Source organism: Pseudocercospora fijiensis (assembly GCF_000340215.1).
Source record: "Pseudocercospora fijiensis CIRAD86 unplaced genomic scaffold MYCFIscaffold_11, whole genome shotgun sequence".
In the NCBI taxonomy this organism is placed as follows: Eukaryota; Fungi; Ascomycota; class Dothideomycetes; order Mycosphaerellales; family Mycosphaerellaceae; genus Pseudocercospora; species Pseudocercospora fijiensis.
In genome coordinates this window covers 204,139-224,039 of record NW_006921542.1, presented here as the reverse complement: position 1 = coordinate 224,039, position 19,901 = coordinate 204,139, and the positions used below count along the sequence as shown (strand labels likewise).

The following is a 19,901-nucleotide window of genomic DNA, read 5'->3' as shown; positions in this document are numbered from 1 at the left end:
CATGGCGTGTTGTTCTGTTCACTATCAGGCTCGGGGGTTGGGCGTGGCTTGGCGCTTGGTTGGTACGAAGTCCGACGGGTAGAAGTAAGCAAGCAAGCGCGTGGACGGCGTCAGGCTTGGAGGGGCGCAGCTTGGCGCTTGGTTGTCACGGACTCTGGAATAATACCCAACACCCGGCGGGTGGAAGCAAGCGGGCGCGCGGAAAGCTTGGCAGCCGGTTGTCCCGAAATCCGTGACAACTAAGCGCCAAGCCATGGACATCCGACGCAAGCGCGGGCTGATGGGGAGCTGCGTACCGGAAATCAGACGGCAGAACTCGGCGTGCAATCGAAAGGTAAAGGAGAGCGTGAATGGACAAGCAGTGAGTATCCTGATCAGGCATTGGCGCGCGAGACGAGTTGTGTGCGCACAGTACAAGGCGCATCATGGCGCTGATCAACCCGGCCGATGTAGACACTTACACCTACACCTTCTCATGAGCCGAGGGCAGAGACCAGTATCAGAACGACCTTACCAATTTGTAACAGCAGTACGAATCCAGCCAACACCACAGTACGGCTTGGGGAGAAGCTTACGAAGGGATCATCAACCACCCCAGAGGCTACGCATCGCACTGTCAAATCTGCTCGGCGCGTACAACGCCCCATTCGATGAGTTCCGATCTCCCCCCAACGCTTAGCGTACAAGATTCTCGTAGGACTACGACGACGTCGAAGATACACTTCGGGCCGTGGAAAGCACATCGTTTCGACAATGCAAGGCAAGAGATGGCAGCGGCGTGTGAAAAGGTGCAGGCTCATATGCTCGTTATTGTGGCGGGAGAGTATATGCAGCGTTAGACCAGCGAGGAAACTTTCGCGGCAGCGATTGAACAACTTGCGCCCAATGGCCGATTGCTCTCGTTTCAAGAACGCAAGGCAAGAGAAGAGATGGCAGCAGCGGGCGGGGAGGAACATGTTCATATGTTGGCCGATGTGGCGGGAGAGCACACACGGTGTCAGACCAGCGAGAATCCTGTCGCGGCACGATTGGACAACTGGTGCATAATGGCCGAGTTCTCATGAGAGCATCCTCTCGTTTCAACAATGCAATGTAAGAGATGGCGGCGGCGCGTGAAGAGGTGGGGGTTCATATGCTCGCCAATGTGGCGGAGATACTCTCGCGGCAGCGATTGACATTTTGGGCACGAAGGCCGAATTCTCGCGCCAGAATCATCGGCACGTGTCACTGTTCAACAAGCCTCCGCCACACACGAGCGCTTTGGCAGCGAAGCAGCGAGACCACCTCGATCATCACTTTGCGCTAGAACACCTGCAGCACCGGCAAATCATCAGCCAGCAAGCATCATCACCAGCCGGCAAGCATCACCAGCCGGCAAGCATCACCAGCCGGCAAGCATCACCAGCCGGCAAGCATCACCAGCCGGCAAGCATCACCAGCCGGCAAGCATCATCAGCCAGCAAGCATCATCAGCCAGCAAGCATCATCAGCCAGCAAGCATCATCAGCCAGCAAACATGACCAGGAGGTCTCAGTCGCACGCTTCTCGATCCCATCGAAACCGAAAGCGTGAGCTATATGGCTAGTAGCCAAGTCGTCTCGTGCCCCAGGTGCTCAAATTGCCTGATTGCCCTTCATGAAGCACGGAGCTCAGTTCCGATGTTGAGTTGATGGGCGACATTTGTCAAAATCCTGTTGGTAAGCTTTCCCATCACCATGCACGGAGCTGTCTGGACCTCAATACTGGTGATGAGTAGATAGCCGACGCCGATGAAAATCGTGTGGATTGGCTTGCCCATCACGATGCATGGAGCGGTCGCGACATTAATCCTGATGACGAGTGAATGAGTTGTTGGCCAACTTTTGTCAAGATCTTGTTGATGAGGTTGATAGTTAGCCGACCGACTTCCTCGCCGAATCGCGTGTACATCGCGAGGAGCGGTGACAATCATGGTCATTATTTCTTTTCCCGAGACACTGCAAGCATGAATCCACGCGCATTATGACACGACGTCAGAGGGAATCCTTCTCTCGAGTAATGGTGGAATGTGCATACAGGTGATCTCCTCCTATCTTGCCTACACTCTAGCGACATGGACATTATGTATCTACGCCAGATATATCGAGTCCATTCAATGTAAGCAACAAGAGTGCGCTACGCGTCACTGCAGTTCGCATTTGATATTCCCGCAAACTCTTTGCGGAGAAAGGGACGAGTAAAAAGCTGCCCGTAGCTCCAAGATCAGCCATTCTCACTATTGGCCCACAGGCTGTAGGGAATGGTGTTCGGTTTCACCGGTTCTGCATTCATTCCTCGCAAAGTTCGTGGGTTGTGACGATCTTAGTGACAACCAAGCGCCGCGCGATTCTGCCCTCGCGAAGGTTGGTTTTTATAATCTGAGCGATAAATCAAGCACCAAACCTCGAAATCCATTGCAACATATCTTTCCCGCGAAGTTTTCCGACAACTATGCTTCAGACCCTATTGTGATTGTACTCGGTTCTACCGGTTCTGCATTCATTCCTCGCGAATCTCGTTAGTTGTTACGATTTTAGTAACAACTAGGCTGTTGTGGATTAGTCAGCACTGCCAAGTACTAAGGCCTAATTTCCCAGTAATATATGTAGCCTCTAGCTTAGACAGAAATTTAGTTCCTTTCCTTATATAATTCTATAGTTAATTAATTAATAACTTGTTCTACTTAGCTTAATTATAACAGGTTATAAGCCCGGCGTATACGCTTACCTATCCTAACTAATACAGACGAATTGTTATTACAGAGATACTAGTTTAAAGCTAATTTTACTAGCTATAGATTAAGTAGTACCTCTAGAGTTAACTACCGAAATAGGGCTACCCTATACTTAGTACTAAATTAGATCTAACTAATAGTTAGTACCTATAAGCTAAGCGAGCTAAGAAAGAGCTTAGTAGTATAGCTAATACTAAAGAATCCGTAAAAAGTATTAAGGAAAATCGCATCCTTACGAGGACGACTAACTTTTTATTATAGAGATAGATCCTTTAGAAAGAGCTACTAAAGGAGAAAGTATATAGATATATACTTTATAACTTGAAATAGGCAAAGCTATACTATAAACCTCTTAGAACCGACTACGCTAATAATCCGGCTTTTAATAAAGCCCTAAGAGAGTTTATAGAGAAAGATAGTATTACTATAGGTATTCTAGTTAAGATAATCTTACTAGATCTAAGACCTAACTTTAGGAGCATAATTACCTAGAAGACTACTAAGGACTACTACTACGAGACTATAGCAGCTATATACTAACTAATTATTATAGTAGATATCTATAATACCCTAAAGGATTTTAGAATAGTTACTCTTAAGTAAGGAATATCTAATAGTACCCTTAAGTACTATAAAGACTTCTAAGTATAAGTATAGAAGTATAAAACAGCTACTAAGCAGTTTAAGAGAGTATATAGTATTAAGCCTAAGGATATTAAGATCCTAGATATAATAATTAGGATGCTCTTTATTAATAGTCTTTAGCACTATAAATAGCTTAGAAGCTAGAGGCATAATAATAAACTAGAAGGGACTAGCTAGACTCTCGAAGTAATAATTATATCCCTTAGGAAGGAAAAGCCTCTAAAGTTATAGAACTAGTAATAAGGCAAAGCCTTTATAGTTATCTCTAATATCGAGGTTAGGGATAACAATAAGCAGTATTAGCACTATAAGCATAAGCATACTAATGTAAAGTACTAGAAACAATATCCTAATAGAAAGCTATCTAATAACAAAGATAAGGATAAGTTAAAGAAAAAGTTAAAAGATAAGGATAAGTCTAAATTAAAAGATAAGGATAAATCTAAGTCTAAGAACAAGGCTGTAGCTACTAGAAAAGATAATAGCAGCGATAATAACGATAAGTATAAATCAGATTCTAACTTAGAAGGCTAGGCTTTAGGGATATATATCGCACTAACCCTAGCCTAAGCATCCTTTAATTAAAGTCTAACTCCTATTATATTAGTATCCCCTAAGAACCTAGATAAAGCAATCAAAATCTAGGATACTAGCATATTATACTATACATTTAATAATAAGGACTAGTTCTATAACCTTAGGTCCCTTAACTTACCTACTAAGTTTAGCCTTGCTTTAGGCAAAGGAAGCTATTGAATAATTAGGGACATTTACCTTAAATTCCTCTAGAAAGGCAAAACTATAAAGATAGTACTTAGAGAAGTGTTATACTTACCCAACTCTAAAATGAATCTAATCTTAGAAGAGAGGATCTGTAGGAAGACTAGATACTTCCTATATAGACTAACTATAACTATCTAAGGAAAAGATAGCAAGGTTATTAGAGAGGCTAAGATTAACAATATTATAATAGTCTTAAAGCATATTAGGATTGTTCCTCCTAAGAACTAGCTAGCTATAATCCTAGTAGTTACCCGACTAAAGGCAGATACTATTAGAGTGTATTAGAGACTTAGCTATATTAGAAGCAAGATACTAAATGCAACTAAAACCTACTAAGACTATCTTAGCATTAACTATATTAATACTACCGAATTAGGGCACTATAAAGCCTATAGGCTTATAAGGTCTTAGAGGATAGTCTTAAGGATTATAAGAAGGACTCTAGTTTAAGCTCTAGATAAAATCTATATTAATATTGTTAGACTAATTATACCTCTAGACATCTATAGGAACCGCTACTTGTACCTACTAACTTGTACAAAAACAAGGCATAGATAGGATAATAAGACCCTAGACCTAAAAAATAGTCCCGCTCTTATTAAGAAATAGATAAACTAGTAGTCCAATCAATTGAGCAAAAGACTAAAGATCTAGTTCTTAGACAATAGGGGCTAGTTTAATAATAAGCAACTTTAGAAGACTACTAAAATTAAGGGGTATAGGTAGGATTTCTTAAGCCCCTATATACCTAAACAAAATAGCATTATAGAGTTATCTAACAAGACTATCCTACCTAAGGCTAGGGCTATGCTTATTAATGTAGGTTTACTATAAGAGCTATAGAGCTATACTGTTAAGCACTCTATATACTTAACTAATAGACTAGCTAATCTAATAACTAAGGAAGTTCCTCTAGTCTATCTCGAAAGGGATTTAAAGCAAGGGGGAACCCTAGTAGATTTGTCTAGAGTTAGGAGATTCGGTTGCAAGGCATATAAGTATATTAGTAAAGAAGAGAGGCTAAGAGGCGCAAAGTTTATATCTAGAGCTCTAATCTACTAGAGTATTAGATTCTAGAATTACTCTTCGACAAACTACTTCCTCTAGAGGCCTTAGTTTAACTATAGTAAGGGACTATAGCAGTATAAGATTAAATTCTCCTATTATATTACCTTCTATAAAGATTAGACCTACGGGGATAAAGGTAGGAAAGTAAATCTAGCCCCTCCCTATATTTAAGTTATTAAACATTCTTAGTTAGGAATTAACCCTAGTAAATCTAGAGTAGCTTTAGGATTCCTACCTAATATTAAGCAAGCCTAGTATAACTAACGGCTAGTTAATAAACCTGTTCCTTCTAGAAGTACTAAAGAGCCGTTTTAAATACCCTCGGGGGAGCTAACGAATCCTTTAGGGGAGCTACTACCTTCGGGGGAGCTAATACCTCTTTAGAGGGAGCGAATTGATCTAGAAAGCCTAGCTAAAGAGACCCGGGAGCTACAGGCCCCTAATGCCCCTAATAATAAGGATATACTAATAATATACTAATCTAGCTAGTTAGTAGGCTAGAAGAGGCTAAGAGCCGCCTTACTACTAGTAGCCTAGGAAGTTGCAATAAGGCTAGTCGTATACCAACTAAACTAGTTAGCAGGATAGGGGAGGCTAAGAAGTACTTTACTACTAGTAGCTCTAGGAACTGTAATAAAGCTAAGGTACTTAGACCTTATAGATACACCTCCTATAATATCCTTAAGAGGTAGGCAGATAAGGAGACCTAACTATAGCAATATAGCTAGGGTCCTAAATGCTGCTCTTAGGAGATTTCTGAAGAAAAAGGCTAGGAAGCTAGGGGAGGGTAAGCTATCTATACTCTATAAAGCACTAAATAGTATAGATACTAAGCTTTAGAGGGAAGCTATTACTAAAGAACTTGAGTCTCTAGACAAAATAGGTACTCTTAAATAGATCTCTACTAAGGAACTCCTAAAAGGAAGAAAACTAATGTTAAGCAAATAGGTCTAGAAGATTAAGCGCTTGCCTAATAGTTCTGCTAAGAAGTTTAAGGCGAGATATATAGCTAAGGGGTTTACTTAGAGGAAAGGTATTAACTTCGAAGAAACCTTTGCTCTAACCCTAAGAGCTATAATAAGCAGATTCTGCTTAGGACTTTTAGCTACTTTTAGCTAGGTTAGATATTAGGTGGATATTAGAGCTGCATTTCTAGAACTGGATATTGGCAGACCTAACTATATAAACGCACCTAAGGGGTCGCATCTGATTAGAAAGGGCCTGGAGAAATTTCTATGTGTAATTATGCAGAAAGGCTTGTATGGTATAAAGCAGTTAGCTGCTTTGTGGTACTGTAATACTAAAGCTGTACTTAAGACCCTTAGTTTGTGTGAAACTAAGAGCGATGCCTGCCTCTTTATTAGAGAAGGGATTATAGTTATCCTTTATATTAATAACTTTTAGATCTTTAGCAAAACCTAAGCTAGGATTAATAAGCTAATTAAAGGACTTAGGAAAACGGTAAACCTATACTATTAAGGTTGTCTAGACAAACCTCTTCCTAGGACTTTATATTATTAAAGACAGTATAAGTCTTAAAATCTCCTAGAAGCACTACTCTCTAGAGAAGCTAAGAAAGCATAGTCTTAACTAATATAAGGGTATAAAGTACCTACTTAAGAAACTCCTAACTGCTTTCGAACTAGACTATAAGAAGGAGGACTACGAACTCTTTAATTAGATAATTAGGGAGCTATAGTATCTTTCTAACTAGACAAGACCTAATATTACTTATACTATTAACTACTTAGCTAGATTCCTATAAAACCCGGGGCTAGAGTATATTATAGTAGTAAGATATATTTAGAAATATATTGTAGGAACAGTTAATAAGTCCCTAGTATTTAAAAAGAGCAAGTCTAGAAAGGTTGACCTTAAGAGCTATCTTAAGGTCTACTTAGATTCTAACTTCGCTAGTAACCTAAAAACCTCGAGGTCTATATTAGGATTCCTACTCCTTATAGTAGGAGGACTAGTTCTCTAGTAATCCTAGCTTTAGAAAGAAGTTGTCTACTCTAGTACTAAAGCAGAGTATATAGCACTTACTAAAGCTATAAGGGAGTTAAAGTAGCTAAGGAACCTCTCTAAGGAAATTAGTAGCTTTACTAGGTTTAAGTTTGACTATATTAAAATTAACTATAACAACTAGTTAACTATCTACCTTATAAAGAATTATACTAACTCTAGTAGGTTAAGGTATATTTCCCTAAGGAACTATTACTATAGAGAGTAGTATAATAAAGGGAGAATTGATATTTAGTATATTCCTACTTATAAAGGGCTACGCCCTAGGTAGAAAGCGCTAGCCTTAGGTATTCGGCTTACGCGACTCTAACCTACTACTTAGCACTTAGCGTATTATATAAAACTATTCGGATTTACGTAGATAGACTTAGCTCTTTATCGAACCTATTAAGTCTTATATCTAGTATCTACGTACGCGTTGCTTACCCGTAATATTAGGTTCGATCTTTAATATAGGAAACGCTAAGGTTTATTAGGAACCTAAGTAAGATAGCTAGGGGAACGCTACCCCTACCGTACTAGAGATAACTAGGGACGAGATTTATCGTACCTTTAAGAGTCTCTATACTAGATAGCAGACGATAGAAGCCTAGCTATAAGCTACTCGCTCCGCGCTCTAATACGCGGAAGCGTCTCGCTAGCCCGGGCCTCCCGAAGCTAGTTTAGTACGAGACTAGTCTACGAACGAGATCCTAAAGGGACTGCTAGAAACTCTCTCGGCTACTAGCTAAAACGTAACGGCGTCCCGCGAGTAGAAGCTACTATCGTAGGATAGGAAAGCCGAGTCGTTCCGGGACTACCTACTACGACTAAGAAGTTCGTACCGAGTTCGTTCTAGGCTAAAACCGAAGCTCTCTAAAGATTACTACTAGGATACTATATACGATGCCCTACCGGCAAAGGAACGCGCTAGGATACGCTACTTCTAGGAAAGAAGAAGCCTTATAAAAGGAAAGGATCCCGAAGCTTTCTTCTAGTAACTCGAGGACGTCTTCGCGGATAGTAACGAAGCTATAAAGGCGCTAGAGCAACTCTAAGCCCTAAGGCACTCCTAGGGACAACCTTAGTACGACTACTAGCTAGAATTCGACGGCCTCCTACTAAGCGTAGGTAGAGACCGTTAGACCGACGATACGAAAATCGGGTATTTAAAGAATACCTTCTCGAACGCGGCTAAGACCTATACTACCGCCGTACTAAAGATTAAGGATTACTACCTCTATATAGAGGAGGTCGAGCGGATTATAACGAACCTCGAGTCGATAGATTAGTTTAAATAGGCTACGAAACGCTAGTAAGAAAGGAAGAAAGAAGCCTCGAGTCCTATAGTCGTTATCCCTCCCTATACGGCTCCTACGGCAAACCCGAAGGTCGACTCTAATAGAGATATAGTTATAAACCCCGCTTAAACTAACGCTTCCTATAGAAAGAACCGCGGAGGCTAATAATCGACGGCGGGGAAACCTAGAGCTAAATAGGTCGACTCTATAGAAAGAGAGAAGCGTAAGGAGAAAAGACTCTACTTCTACTACGGAGCGAGCGGATACCGTATTCGTAATTGCCCGTACGCCCCGCCGGCTTAGCCTACTAAGATTAGTATCGCCTCTATATAACCTATTCTAGAGGATATAGGAGAATAGTCGGACTTAAGCAGTTCCGACTTAGGAAAAGATTAACTCTCGCTTACAGTTAGAAGTCGGGAGTAGATAGAGTATAGGTAAAGAAATAGGAAGAAGTTAAAAAGGATATAAACGGGAATCTTATATATACCGATATAGTCCTCGAAAATAATATCGGAACTTCTACTCTTATCGACGAAGGATACTAGTATTACGCTATAATTAATACAGGCCTAGCTAAAGGCCTCGGACTTAGCTATATTAGCCGTAAGTCCCGAGAAGTAAAAGGAGCGTCGTCTACGATATAAGACGCGAAAATTATAGAAGTCGTCGCCTTTCGGATAGAAATTAACAGATTCTAATAAACGGTATACGCTTACGTCGTGCCGGGATTAGCTTTCTCCCTTATTCTAGGGAACCTATAGAAGGTATATAATAAGGTTAGGACCGCGCCCGAGAAACGATAGTACTACTATAGGAGGGCTCGGTATTAGATTAAAGAAGGGCGCTATTACCGCGAGGTCGATACGAATAGGAATATCGCTACGATTAACGCGATAAGAAGCCTACTTACCGCGACAATTACCGAGGATATTAAAAAGGCCCTAAAGACGAAGGAATACCCGACGATCGAGGAGCTAAAGAAGAAATTGCCTCCGGAGGTTCGCGATATAGCTACGCTATTTTATTAAAGGGAAGCCGATAAGTTAGCGCCCTATTGTCCTAGTATCGACTATATAATAGAACTCTAGGAGAAACTAGACGGATCCTAGCCTTAACTCCCTTAGGGCCCGCTCTATAGTATATCGAAATAAGAACTCTTAGTCTTACGGAAGTCGCTAAACGAGCTCTTAAAGAAGGGGTTTATAAGACCTACGAACTCCGAAGCGGCGGCGCCCGTACTATTTATTAAGAAACCTAGGGGAGGACTGCGGTTCTACTACGACTATAGGGCGCTTAACGCCCTTATAAAGCAAGACCGATACCCCCTCCTACTAATCCTAGATACTATAAGGAACCTAACGGAGGCCCGATAGTTAACTAAGATTAACGTAGTCTTAGCCTTTTATAAGATAAGAATAGCAAAAGGATACGAGTATAAAACGGCCTTCTATACTAGGCTAGGCTCGTTCTAGTAGCTAGTATACCCGTTCGGTTTGTCCGGAGCCCCGGCTACGTTTTAACGGTATATTAATACTCTTCTACGGGAGTATCTAAACGATTTCGCGTTAGTATATATAGACGACGTAGTTATCTACTTAAGCGGGACGAGGGAAGACTATTTCCGTAAAGTAAGGGCCGTTCTTAAGAAGCTTTAGAACGGAGGTCTTTACTTTAATATAAAAAAGAGCGAATTCGCCTAGAAAAAGATTAAGTACCTAGGATTTATCGTCTACGCCGATAGAGGGGGAGTATTAGTAGATTCCGAAAAGGTAGAAGCTATATAGAAATAGGTAGTACCTAAGACCTAGAAGGAAGTTCGTCGTTTCTTAGGATTTACGAACTATTACTATATATTCGTACCGAACTATTCTAAGATTTCCGTACTATTAACCGCGCTAACCGGTAAAGGAACTCCGTTCTCCTAGAGGGAAGAGTAGGATAAAGCGTTCGAGACGCTAAAGGACAAATTCTACCGCGCCCCGGTACTTGCCTAGTAGGACCCGTCCCTTCCTACCTTCCTTAAAATAGATTATAGTAGGTTCGCGATTAGGGGCGCCCTTATCTAAGAAAAGGAGGGGATCTATCGACCGGTAGGCTTCTTTTCGAAGAAACTAAATAAGGCGGAGATTAACTACGATATCTACAATAAAGAAATGCTCGCGGTCGTATCTAGTATTAAGTTTTAGGACTCCGAGCTAAAATTATATAGCCTCTTTACGATTTAGACGGACTATAAGAACCTAGAATACTTTATAGTAAAGCGCTAGCTATCCGAGAGATAGATCCGATAGTAGGAAGAACTAGTAAAGCACTAGTTTACCCTAGTCTACTAGCCGGGAATCGAGGCTATCCTACTAGATACCTTATCGAGGAGAGAATAAGATACGTTAGGCTAAGACGATAAGCTTTCGAGGTTCCGGAGATTTCTAGATCCGGACCTCTCTCTAAACTAGCCGGAAAACGTCTAAATCTCTAGTACTACGATCCGTAGCTTCCTACGTACTACTAAGACGGGCCCGTTATCCTTACTCGCGAACGAGACGGAACCCGCGTAAGCCCCGCCGGAAAGCGCTAAACTATTCTAGGACCTAGAGATAAACGAAATATAGAAAGGCATTATCGAGAAGGATACGGTATACTAGACGGGATTACGGAAAGTCCGTAAGGGATATAGGATATTATAACCGGAAATTAAAGCGAAAATTTAGATCGGGGATTATACGATAGACTCTAAGGGGTTCCTACGCTATCGCGGTAAACTCTAGGTTCCTAGAGCCCTAGCTACGACTATAAGGAAATAGGTATATAGCAACGTATAGAACACCCTCTACTAATCGCCGTAGTAGAAAGTAGAACTAAACCGTGCCTTTCTTAGAATAGGGCAGAGCGTTTATTATTAACTAGGCTACGTACGGATAGCATATATACCGAGCCGGTAACCGAGTATATCCGTACGAGCGACCGAGCTTTTCCGCGTATACGCTAAGTAGGCTTTGCGCTAGCGAGACAGCACCGCAGTATACGTAATAATATTATATAATTGTTATATAGGCTTGCTAAGGCATAATAGGAGACTTTACTTGCTTAGGTTCTTACAATTATCTCCTTCCCCCGGTATAGCTATCCTAGCTATAGGGCAATATAGTAAATTATACTATTTCTTACACTCTACGCTGCACTTGCGCGTCTTATACGTACCTATCGCTAGGCTATAGTTGCTAGGTACGTTATAATTTGCCTCGTAGTTGCTTGTTTGTTTATAGATTTAAAGCGCGGCTACTTCTAGTACTAACTAGAGGTTGCCTAAATTTCTAAGAACGCGGTAGCTACGCGAGAACGCAAGCTGTCCGAAAGCGAGGCGAGTATTTAAAGTATTTAAAGCCCGCTTAAAAACTTCTTCTTTTTCTAAGCGCTCCGAATACTATACGCCTACGCCTCGCCTACTTGTATCCCGCGCCTCCCTAGCATTACTTAAAGATTTTTCTTTTTTAAACATCTATCTAAAAAAAAACATTACTAGTATATCTACTCCTTCGCGTGCCTTAGGTAAGCGCGCCGTAGGCGTACCGCCCTCGATACCTACTACGCCTACCTAGCGCCTACTAAAAGTCCTAGAGGGCTATACTCGTTGCTTTAGGCATATAACGGCTAACGGTACGTTTTCTCGCCCCTTGCTACGTATACGCGCTTCGCAACTAACTCGCTTTAGATAACCTATCTAAGCTCTATATAGGCGGCAATATAGACCCTGCTACTAAGCGTAACTATAATCGCTACCGTAGCAGCTATTATACCTATACTCCTATTACGGTACGCGCGCTCGTAGCGCTGCTAGCGTGTATTCGCGCCGTACGCGCTACGCGCGACCTTTACGATCTAGACGGCTACGACTCCGTCGAGGAGTCTAACGAGGCCTTAGAGGCACTCTAGGCTAACCTAGACGCCGTCGTCGTACGTAGGTTTCTTATACGCTCCGCTTACGCTTCGTATACTAACCTCGTTATTAGTTATCCTATCTACGCTCGACGCCTTCTATATTAATAAGAATAAGGTAACCCTAGGCGGCAAAGCCCTAGCCCGCAAGGGGGCCGCTAGCGGGTCCCTTACGGATATTAACCTACTTAGTACCCTCGAGAACATCGGTACTAACTTAGCCGGCTTAGTAGAGATCGGTCGTTAGGTATAGTTTTTCCCTATAGCCTCGTCTTACCCGCGCTTCGTATACTAACCGTACTAGAACCTCGCCTAGCGCGTCGGCGCTAAGGCCGTCGCTACTATCGATGCCGCTATAGGTATCGAGGCTAAGGACGAAGAGGAAGAGTCTAAGGATAAGTAGAGTAGACGGCCCGCCGTCGGCGCGCCTACGCGGCGCCTTCTTTATATATACTAGGCTAATAGGACGAGTACGTATCTACTATTTTTCTTACGTTTCATTTTCTTTTGTTTTAATTACTACCTACGCTTACGCTTCGCTTAAGCTTCGAACTCGTCTAACGCTATAGAATCTTTAATACAAATAGCTAGCTTCTAAGTGTTATATTCTTTAGGCTAACCTCGCTACTTAATAAGGTAGTACGCCTTCCGCTTTTTTATCTTCTTAGCTACGATTGTTTCTACCTACTACTCGTTACCTTTAGCGATAGGTATACTTATCTTATACTCCTCGCTATCGCGCCTATACTAAGGCTCGAGGAGGGAAATATAGAAAACATTATAGATCTTCGTACTTAATAGTAGCGCTAGGCGGTACGCCTACGCTCCGACTACGTCGATAATACGAAAAGGCCCTATATACTTCGGGCTAAGTTTCTTCTTTAGGATATCTAAGCTAATATTCTTTGTCGATAGTAAGACTAAGTTACCTATACTATATGTCTTAGTAGTATAGTATGCATTGTATTGCTTAGCCTAGTATTCTGCTACTTTCTACTAGCGTTCCGTAAGCGTCTTATATACTTTCCGTAGTCGCTCCGTAGTATCGATAGCTACTAGTGCCCTTCCCTTAGTTAGCTCGTTCCGAGCTAGTAGCTTATTTACGCTTAGTATCAAATTAGGGTTAAAGCCGTAGAGCATCTTAAAGGGGCTTATACGCAACGTAGGATAAACGCTATTATTGTAGGCAAACTCCGCCTAAGGCAATAGTTTAGCCTAATTATCCTAGTTCTTAGAGCAATAGTATCGAAGGTATTACTCGAGGGTCTAATTCGCGCGTTCGGTTTGCCCGTCGGTCTAAGGATAGAAGGCTATACTAAGCCTACGCTTTATATACGCTTCGAAGTAGAAGTCGCTCTAAAACTAGCTAGTAAAAAGCGATCTACGATCGCTAACAATACCTAATAGCACTCTAAAACGCCGGATTACCTCCCTTTAAAGGATATCCGCGAGTTCTACTGCTATATACTTCTTCGTCGTTAGGATAAAGAGGCTTATCTTCGTATAGCGGTCGACTATTACGAGGATCGTAGTATATACGTAGGTACCGAGCTTACTCGGCGGGAGATCGGTAATAAAGTCTATCGTTAATTCTTGCTATAGTCGGGTTAGTATAGGTAGCGCAGCGAGCTCGCCGTATAGGCGATAGCGCTTCGCCTTCGACTGTTAACAAATTCTATAGGTGCGGATATAGGCCGTAATATCCTCGGCTATCTTCGGCTAGAAGTACTTTCGGCGTATTAGGTCTATAGTCTTAGCTATACTAAAGTATTTAGCTAAAGGGTCGTCGTAGTATATACATATTAGCTACGTACGCAATGCGTAGTCCTTAGGGATATATAGCGTATCGCCGTAGTAAATAAGGTTACCGCGACGAGAATAGCTAGGCGGGAGGTTAGAACTACTTAACGAGGCTAAGCTACCCGACGGTAAGCTTGTCTCGTATAAGCCTCCTCCTCTCGCTTGCTCTAACTATTATAGAGTGCGTACGAAACTAAGGATTATATTAGGTATCTCGTAGTAGGGCCCGTTATTCCTAACGATAGTAGCCGCTACTCTTGCGGGACTGCTAATAAAACTCTTGCGTTCCGCTAGCGCTACACTAGCGTCTCGTATCCCTATATATATAGTAGAGATGCGTTTTATAATCGGCTCGATATCCTCGGGTAGATTTAACTATAAAGCTAGTTTCGACTACAATATAGGGAGAAGGTTGTTTACTGCCTACGACTCGCTCTCGTAGTCGCTACGTCGTAAAGGCGTATCGGCTAGATTTCGTTTACTAGCCCGATATTCAATAGTAAAGTTAAAAGGTATAAGGAAGGTTGCCTATCTTGCCTACCTTCCGACGAGCTACTTTATCTTTATAAAGCCTTTAAGATTAGCGTAGTCGATAACTACGTGGGTCGTATACTAAGCGCCGTCGAGGTACGGGCGCTAATACTTAAAGGACTCGATAACCGCTAGGAGCTCCTAGTTATAGGTCTTATAATTCGTCTCGGCTAGGACTATTTTTCGTAACTAGAAGGTAATAGGGTGCCAATTCCTATCTTCGCTCTATTATAATATAATCCCTACTAAGGCGAACGTAGAGGCATCGGTTTCGATGTATAGGGGCTTCGTAGGATTATAGTGTCGCAATATCGAGGCCGAGCTAAAGGCAGCCTTTAGCTAGCGGAACGCTTGCTCCTCGCTTTCGCCCTACGGGACCTAACCTAGCTTCCGGCTATTTACGGCGCCTTTTAATCGGGCGGTTAGCGGTATAACGATTCGGGAGTAATTTAGGATAAACCTCCGATAGAAGTTGTAGAATCTAAGGAAGGATTAAACCTCCTTTAGCGTCGATAGGCGAGGCTACTCGGTAATAGCGTTTACCCTACGCTAATCTATCGATACGCCTTCGGTACTAACGATAAACCCGAGGAATTCGACTTCTTTCTTCTAGAAGGAACATTTCTTTCTGTTCGTATATAAGGCGAACTTCTAGAGCCGCGTAAGGATAGCGCGTACGTCTCGTACGTAGTCCTCTCGCGTTTTGCTATAGATAAGAATGTCGTTAAGGTAGACGATATAGCAAATGTTAATAAGGCTAGCTAATGCCCTATTAATGTATCCTTAGAACGTAGTAGGGGCATTAGTAAGCCTAAAAGGCATTACCTTATACTCGAAGTGCCCGTACCGCGTACGGAACGTAGTCTTCTACTCGTCGCCTCGCTTAATACAGATACGGTAATATACATCCTAAAGGTCTAAGGACGTATACTATTCGGCGTCCTTAAGCCTATTAAGCGTTTCGCTAATAAGAGGCAGGGGGTAACGATTTTTAATAGTAATCTCGTTTAGCCCCCTATAATCGACGTAGAGTCTTAGACTACTATCCTTCTTTAGTATAAACAGGATCGGCGTACCTGCCTCGCTTATACTAAGCTAGATCTAATCGTTGTCTAAGGCTAAGCTTAGGTAATTACGAAGGTCGCTAAGCTCTCTTCCTAAAGAATAGTAGAGAGGTTTGTATAGCGGCTTCGTTCCGGGGATTAGGTTAATCGTATACTCTACGTCTTCGGGGAGCTTACGTCGCGCTTCGGGCGTTATAGTAAAGACGTCTTCGAAGTCTTTAAATTCTTCTAGTAAGGAGGAACCCTTAGCGATATCGCGGAGCTAGCGAACGCTAATCGCGTATACGTATAGGGCGTTACGTATATCCTTCTAGAATTCCTATAGTTCCCGTACGCGTATCGAACGCGCTACGGCTTCGTTCCTATAGGTCTAGGTATCTATCGAGCTATCGACGATCACCTTTTAATCGCGCCTCTAAGGCCTACTAAGAATAATATTAGGGAGGGGCATCTCGAAAGCGTAGAACACTCCGGTAGTAATGCGTTCTTAGCCTATAGAGTCGGCGATCCGTAAGCGTAAATAATGCGCTCCGTAGTAGTATCCTCGGTCGCCCTAGAAACTGTCGGTACTAGGTAGTACGGCGTTAATAATCCGCTAAGGCTAGTATCGTAGAACGAATTCTTAAGATACTATATTAATATTAGTAGTATTATCTAATAAGCATTCGACAGACACTTCCCCTTCTTACGTAACGATTGCTCCTCGTACGCGTCCCGTAGGTACTACTACTACTAAGCTACTTAGTTGAGATTCCGTACCTATCCCTAGCTCTTAGGAGGTACCTTGTCTTTTCCCTTAGCCTTCGAGTCGTTCTTCTTCTCTTTAGCGTTAGCGGCTACCTTGCGTACCGTAGGGTTGTCGTCTTTCTAGAGATAGCGGTTCGGGTACGCGTTCTTATAATAGCCTTTCTAGCGATAGCTATAACATTCGACCTTGCTAATATTATACCCGCCTTGCGAGTTATCGCCTTTCGTATACTTTCCGCCTATACTATAGTCGCGATTTGACTGCTACTTACGGGCCTAACTATTAGATCGACGCTTCTTACCTTTGCTACCTCCGGTTTTATCGTAGTTACGATCCTTGCGTTTGCTAGACGGCTTATTAGGGGTCTCGATACGCGTCGCAAGCTCTACGAGTTCGTAACGCGTCGTTAGTACCGCATAGTATTTAATAATCGCGCTACGAATCGCCGGCTAGAGTTTAACGAGGAGATAGCGGATCCTATACTCCTCGCTATAGTCGCTAAGTTAATCTTCGAGCACTACGAGCTTAAGGGCAAAGCTTTAGACTAACTATCCCTTATGCTAACGGGCTGCCTTATACTCGAGGGTTACGTCTAGTATACGGTTTATAGGGTCCCCGACGTAGTCCCGATAGAAGGTTTTAAAGTCCTAGTAGGTGTAATTTTGTAGGTCCTTAAGGCTGTTTTTATTATGCTATCGCTCCTACGTATCGCCTACGAGGTATATAACACTATAAAGCACCTTGCTTTCGTCCTTATAATAGGTAGCTCCGGACAGTATAAAGGTAATAGAAAGTTCTCGAAGGAATCGCCTCGACTCCTTAATCGTATCGCCTTTAAAGGGCTTAGGTTCCTTTAGGCGAGGCTTAATAGCCGTAAGACTAGCGACTACGTAGCTTATACTAGGCATAGTAGCTACGCTTAGCGCACTTCCGGAAAGAGGTAGTCGATACGAGACAGATTTAGCTCTCTAAGATTTAGGCCTCTAAATCGACTCGTTAGCTAATTCTCCCTCGTCCTCGTCCTCGTCTAGGGATAGGGTCCTCGTAGGACCCTCGCCGGTAGTGCCGCTACTCGGAGCTAGCGCATCGCCGGCGTCCCTAAGGGCACGAAGACGCGTATTCTCTCGCTTAGCTTCTTAAGCCTATACTTCTAGCCTAAGCACTTCTTACTTAGCTAGAAATCGTTCGAGCCGTAGGCGGATCGCTTCTTAGCGCGCCTAATATTCGGCTTCGTCTTATTATATCGCCGCGTCGTTTTCTAATACTATCGGCGCTCCTAGGGTATTATTCTACGCGTTTCACGCGCTCGGCGCATTCGGATCGCTTGCGTTTATCTTTCGGGGTTCTATAGGCCGCTACGAAGGGTAGACGGTTTAGAACTATAAGGAAATAGGTATATAGCAACGTATAGAATACCCTCTACTAATCGCCGTAGTAGAAAGTAGAACTAAACCGTGCCTTTCTTAGAATAGGGCAGAGCGTTTACTATTAACTAGGCTACGTACGGATAGTATATATACCGAGCCGGTAACCGAGTATATCCGTACGAGCGACCGAGCTTTTCCGCGTATACGCTAAGTAGGCTTTGCGCTAGCGAGACAGCACCGTAGTGCACGTAATAATATTATATAATTGTTATATAGGCTTGCTAAGGCATAATAGGAGACTTTACTTGCTTAGGTTCTTACAACGACGGAGGCCGAATATAAAGATATAGAAGCCGAAGAACTATAATAGGATATACTACGTACGAAGATTATCTAATCGATCTACGACTTACCGCTCTACGGTTACCTTAGCTAGGATTCTACCGCTTCTATACTAGGTCGCGAATTCTACTAGCCGCTATAGTCGAAGTAGGTATAACAATTCCTATAGAATTACAACTATTATAGACGTAATAAAGTATAGAGGGAGTATAAATACGGCCTCCTAAAGCTACTACCGGTACCCGACCGTTTCTTCTAGGAAATCTCGATAGACTTTATAACCGACCTATCGGAGTTAGATAGGAATCGATATCTTTAGGTAATTAAAGACCGCCTTAGTAAGTAGATTGCCCTTATCGGTACTCCCTCTATAAAAGCGGAGGAATACGTAGTTTTGTTTCTAAAATACTAGGTCAGGTATTACGGACTACCTCGTACTATTACTAGCGATAGAGGTATAAATTAGACAAGTACCTTCTAGAGGGAAATATATCGACTACCTAGCGTAAAATAGAGGTTAAGCTCCGCTTACTACCTATAAACCGACGGAGGCCCGGAGCGCGTAAACTAAGATATTTAAGCGTACCTACGGAACTATATTAACTAAATATAGTCCGACTAGAACTAATAGCTTCCTACGGCGGAACTCGCGTTTAATAGGAGATACTAAGCAGGATTAGGAATAAGCTCTTTCTTCGCGACCTATAGCTACGAATCTACCTCCCCCGTTCCGCTAGAAGAGGACCTAGCTATCGATAGGCGGCTAACTACGGCGAAACGAGCGGAGGAATTCGTAGATAAGATTAAGAAGATCTTAGACCTATACTAAGTATAAATAGCGGAAGTAGTATAGAAACAAGAGGAAAGCGTAAATAAGACTAGAACGCCGGCGCTAGTATACTATATCGGAGACAAGGTCTAGCTCGACCTAAGGAATTACTAGACGGATAGACTAAAGAAGAGCCTCGACTCGAGATACGCTAAGTATACGGTCGAAGAGGTATTATCGCCTATCTTAGTATAACTCTCGGGAATATCTAGTAACATTTACCTAGTATTCTATACCGACCTTCTAAGACTTACGAGTAGAGACCCCCTACTAGGGTAGGTAATCGACGACGAATAGCCGGACCCTATTTTATTTAAGACGTATAAAGAATAGTAGGTCGAAGAAATCTTATATACTCGGAAAAGGAAGCGGGGCTAGGGACGAGAAGCGCTCGTAAAATAGAGTAGGTACTATAAACCTACGTAGGAACCCCTAGACTATATCGTAGATACCTTAGTACTTAACGACTTCGAAGCGAGATACGGACAAATTAAGGAGAACGACGGACCTTTAGAAGACTAGGAGAAGAAAGGGAAATAGAGGAAATAACGCGGTAGCCTAGAGTTTTTCCGCGGAGTAACGGTAGTTAATCTATAGACTTTAGGGATTTTTACTAACTTTTAGAGTTTCTTTACTAACTTAGGAGCTTTTGTTTACGAAATATTTAGGGTTTACTAGAAACACTAGAGAATATAATTTAAGATAGAAAAAATTTTATTTAGGTATTTATA

General features: G+C 42.4%; 1 protein-coding gene across 1 annotated transcript; it reads left to right on the top strand.

Moving 5' to 3' along the window:
• Position 1: 1 nt before the first annotated feature.
• MYCFIDRAFT_179690 (uncharacterized protein) lies at positions 2-2,607 on the top strand (the record flags this gene model as incomplete). Its single annotated transcript, XM_007933719.1, has 23 exons — positions 2-6; positions 29-180; positions 207-232; positions 272-321; positions 367-654; positions 717-730; positions 766-812; positions 840-974; positions 1,007-1,039; positions 1,068-1,076; positions 1,100-1,144; positions 1,192-1,568; positions 1,642-1,727; positions 1,761-1,814; positions 1,841-1,864; positions 1,897-1,952; positions 1,984-2,057; positions 2,089-2,125; positions 2,149-2,169; positions 2,206-2,297; positions 2,322-2,343; positions 2,382-2,535; positions 2,585-2,607. 23 exons carry the CDS (start codon positions 2-4, stop codon positions 2,605-2,607), a joined length of 1,824 nt encoding a protein of 607 aa, XP_007931910.1.
• Between the last annotated feature and the right edge of the window lie 17,294 nt (positions 2,608-19,901).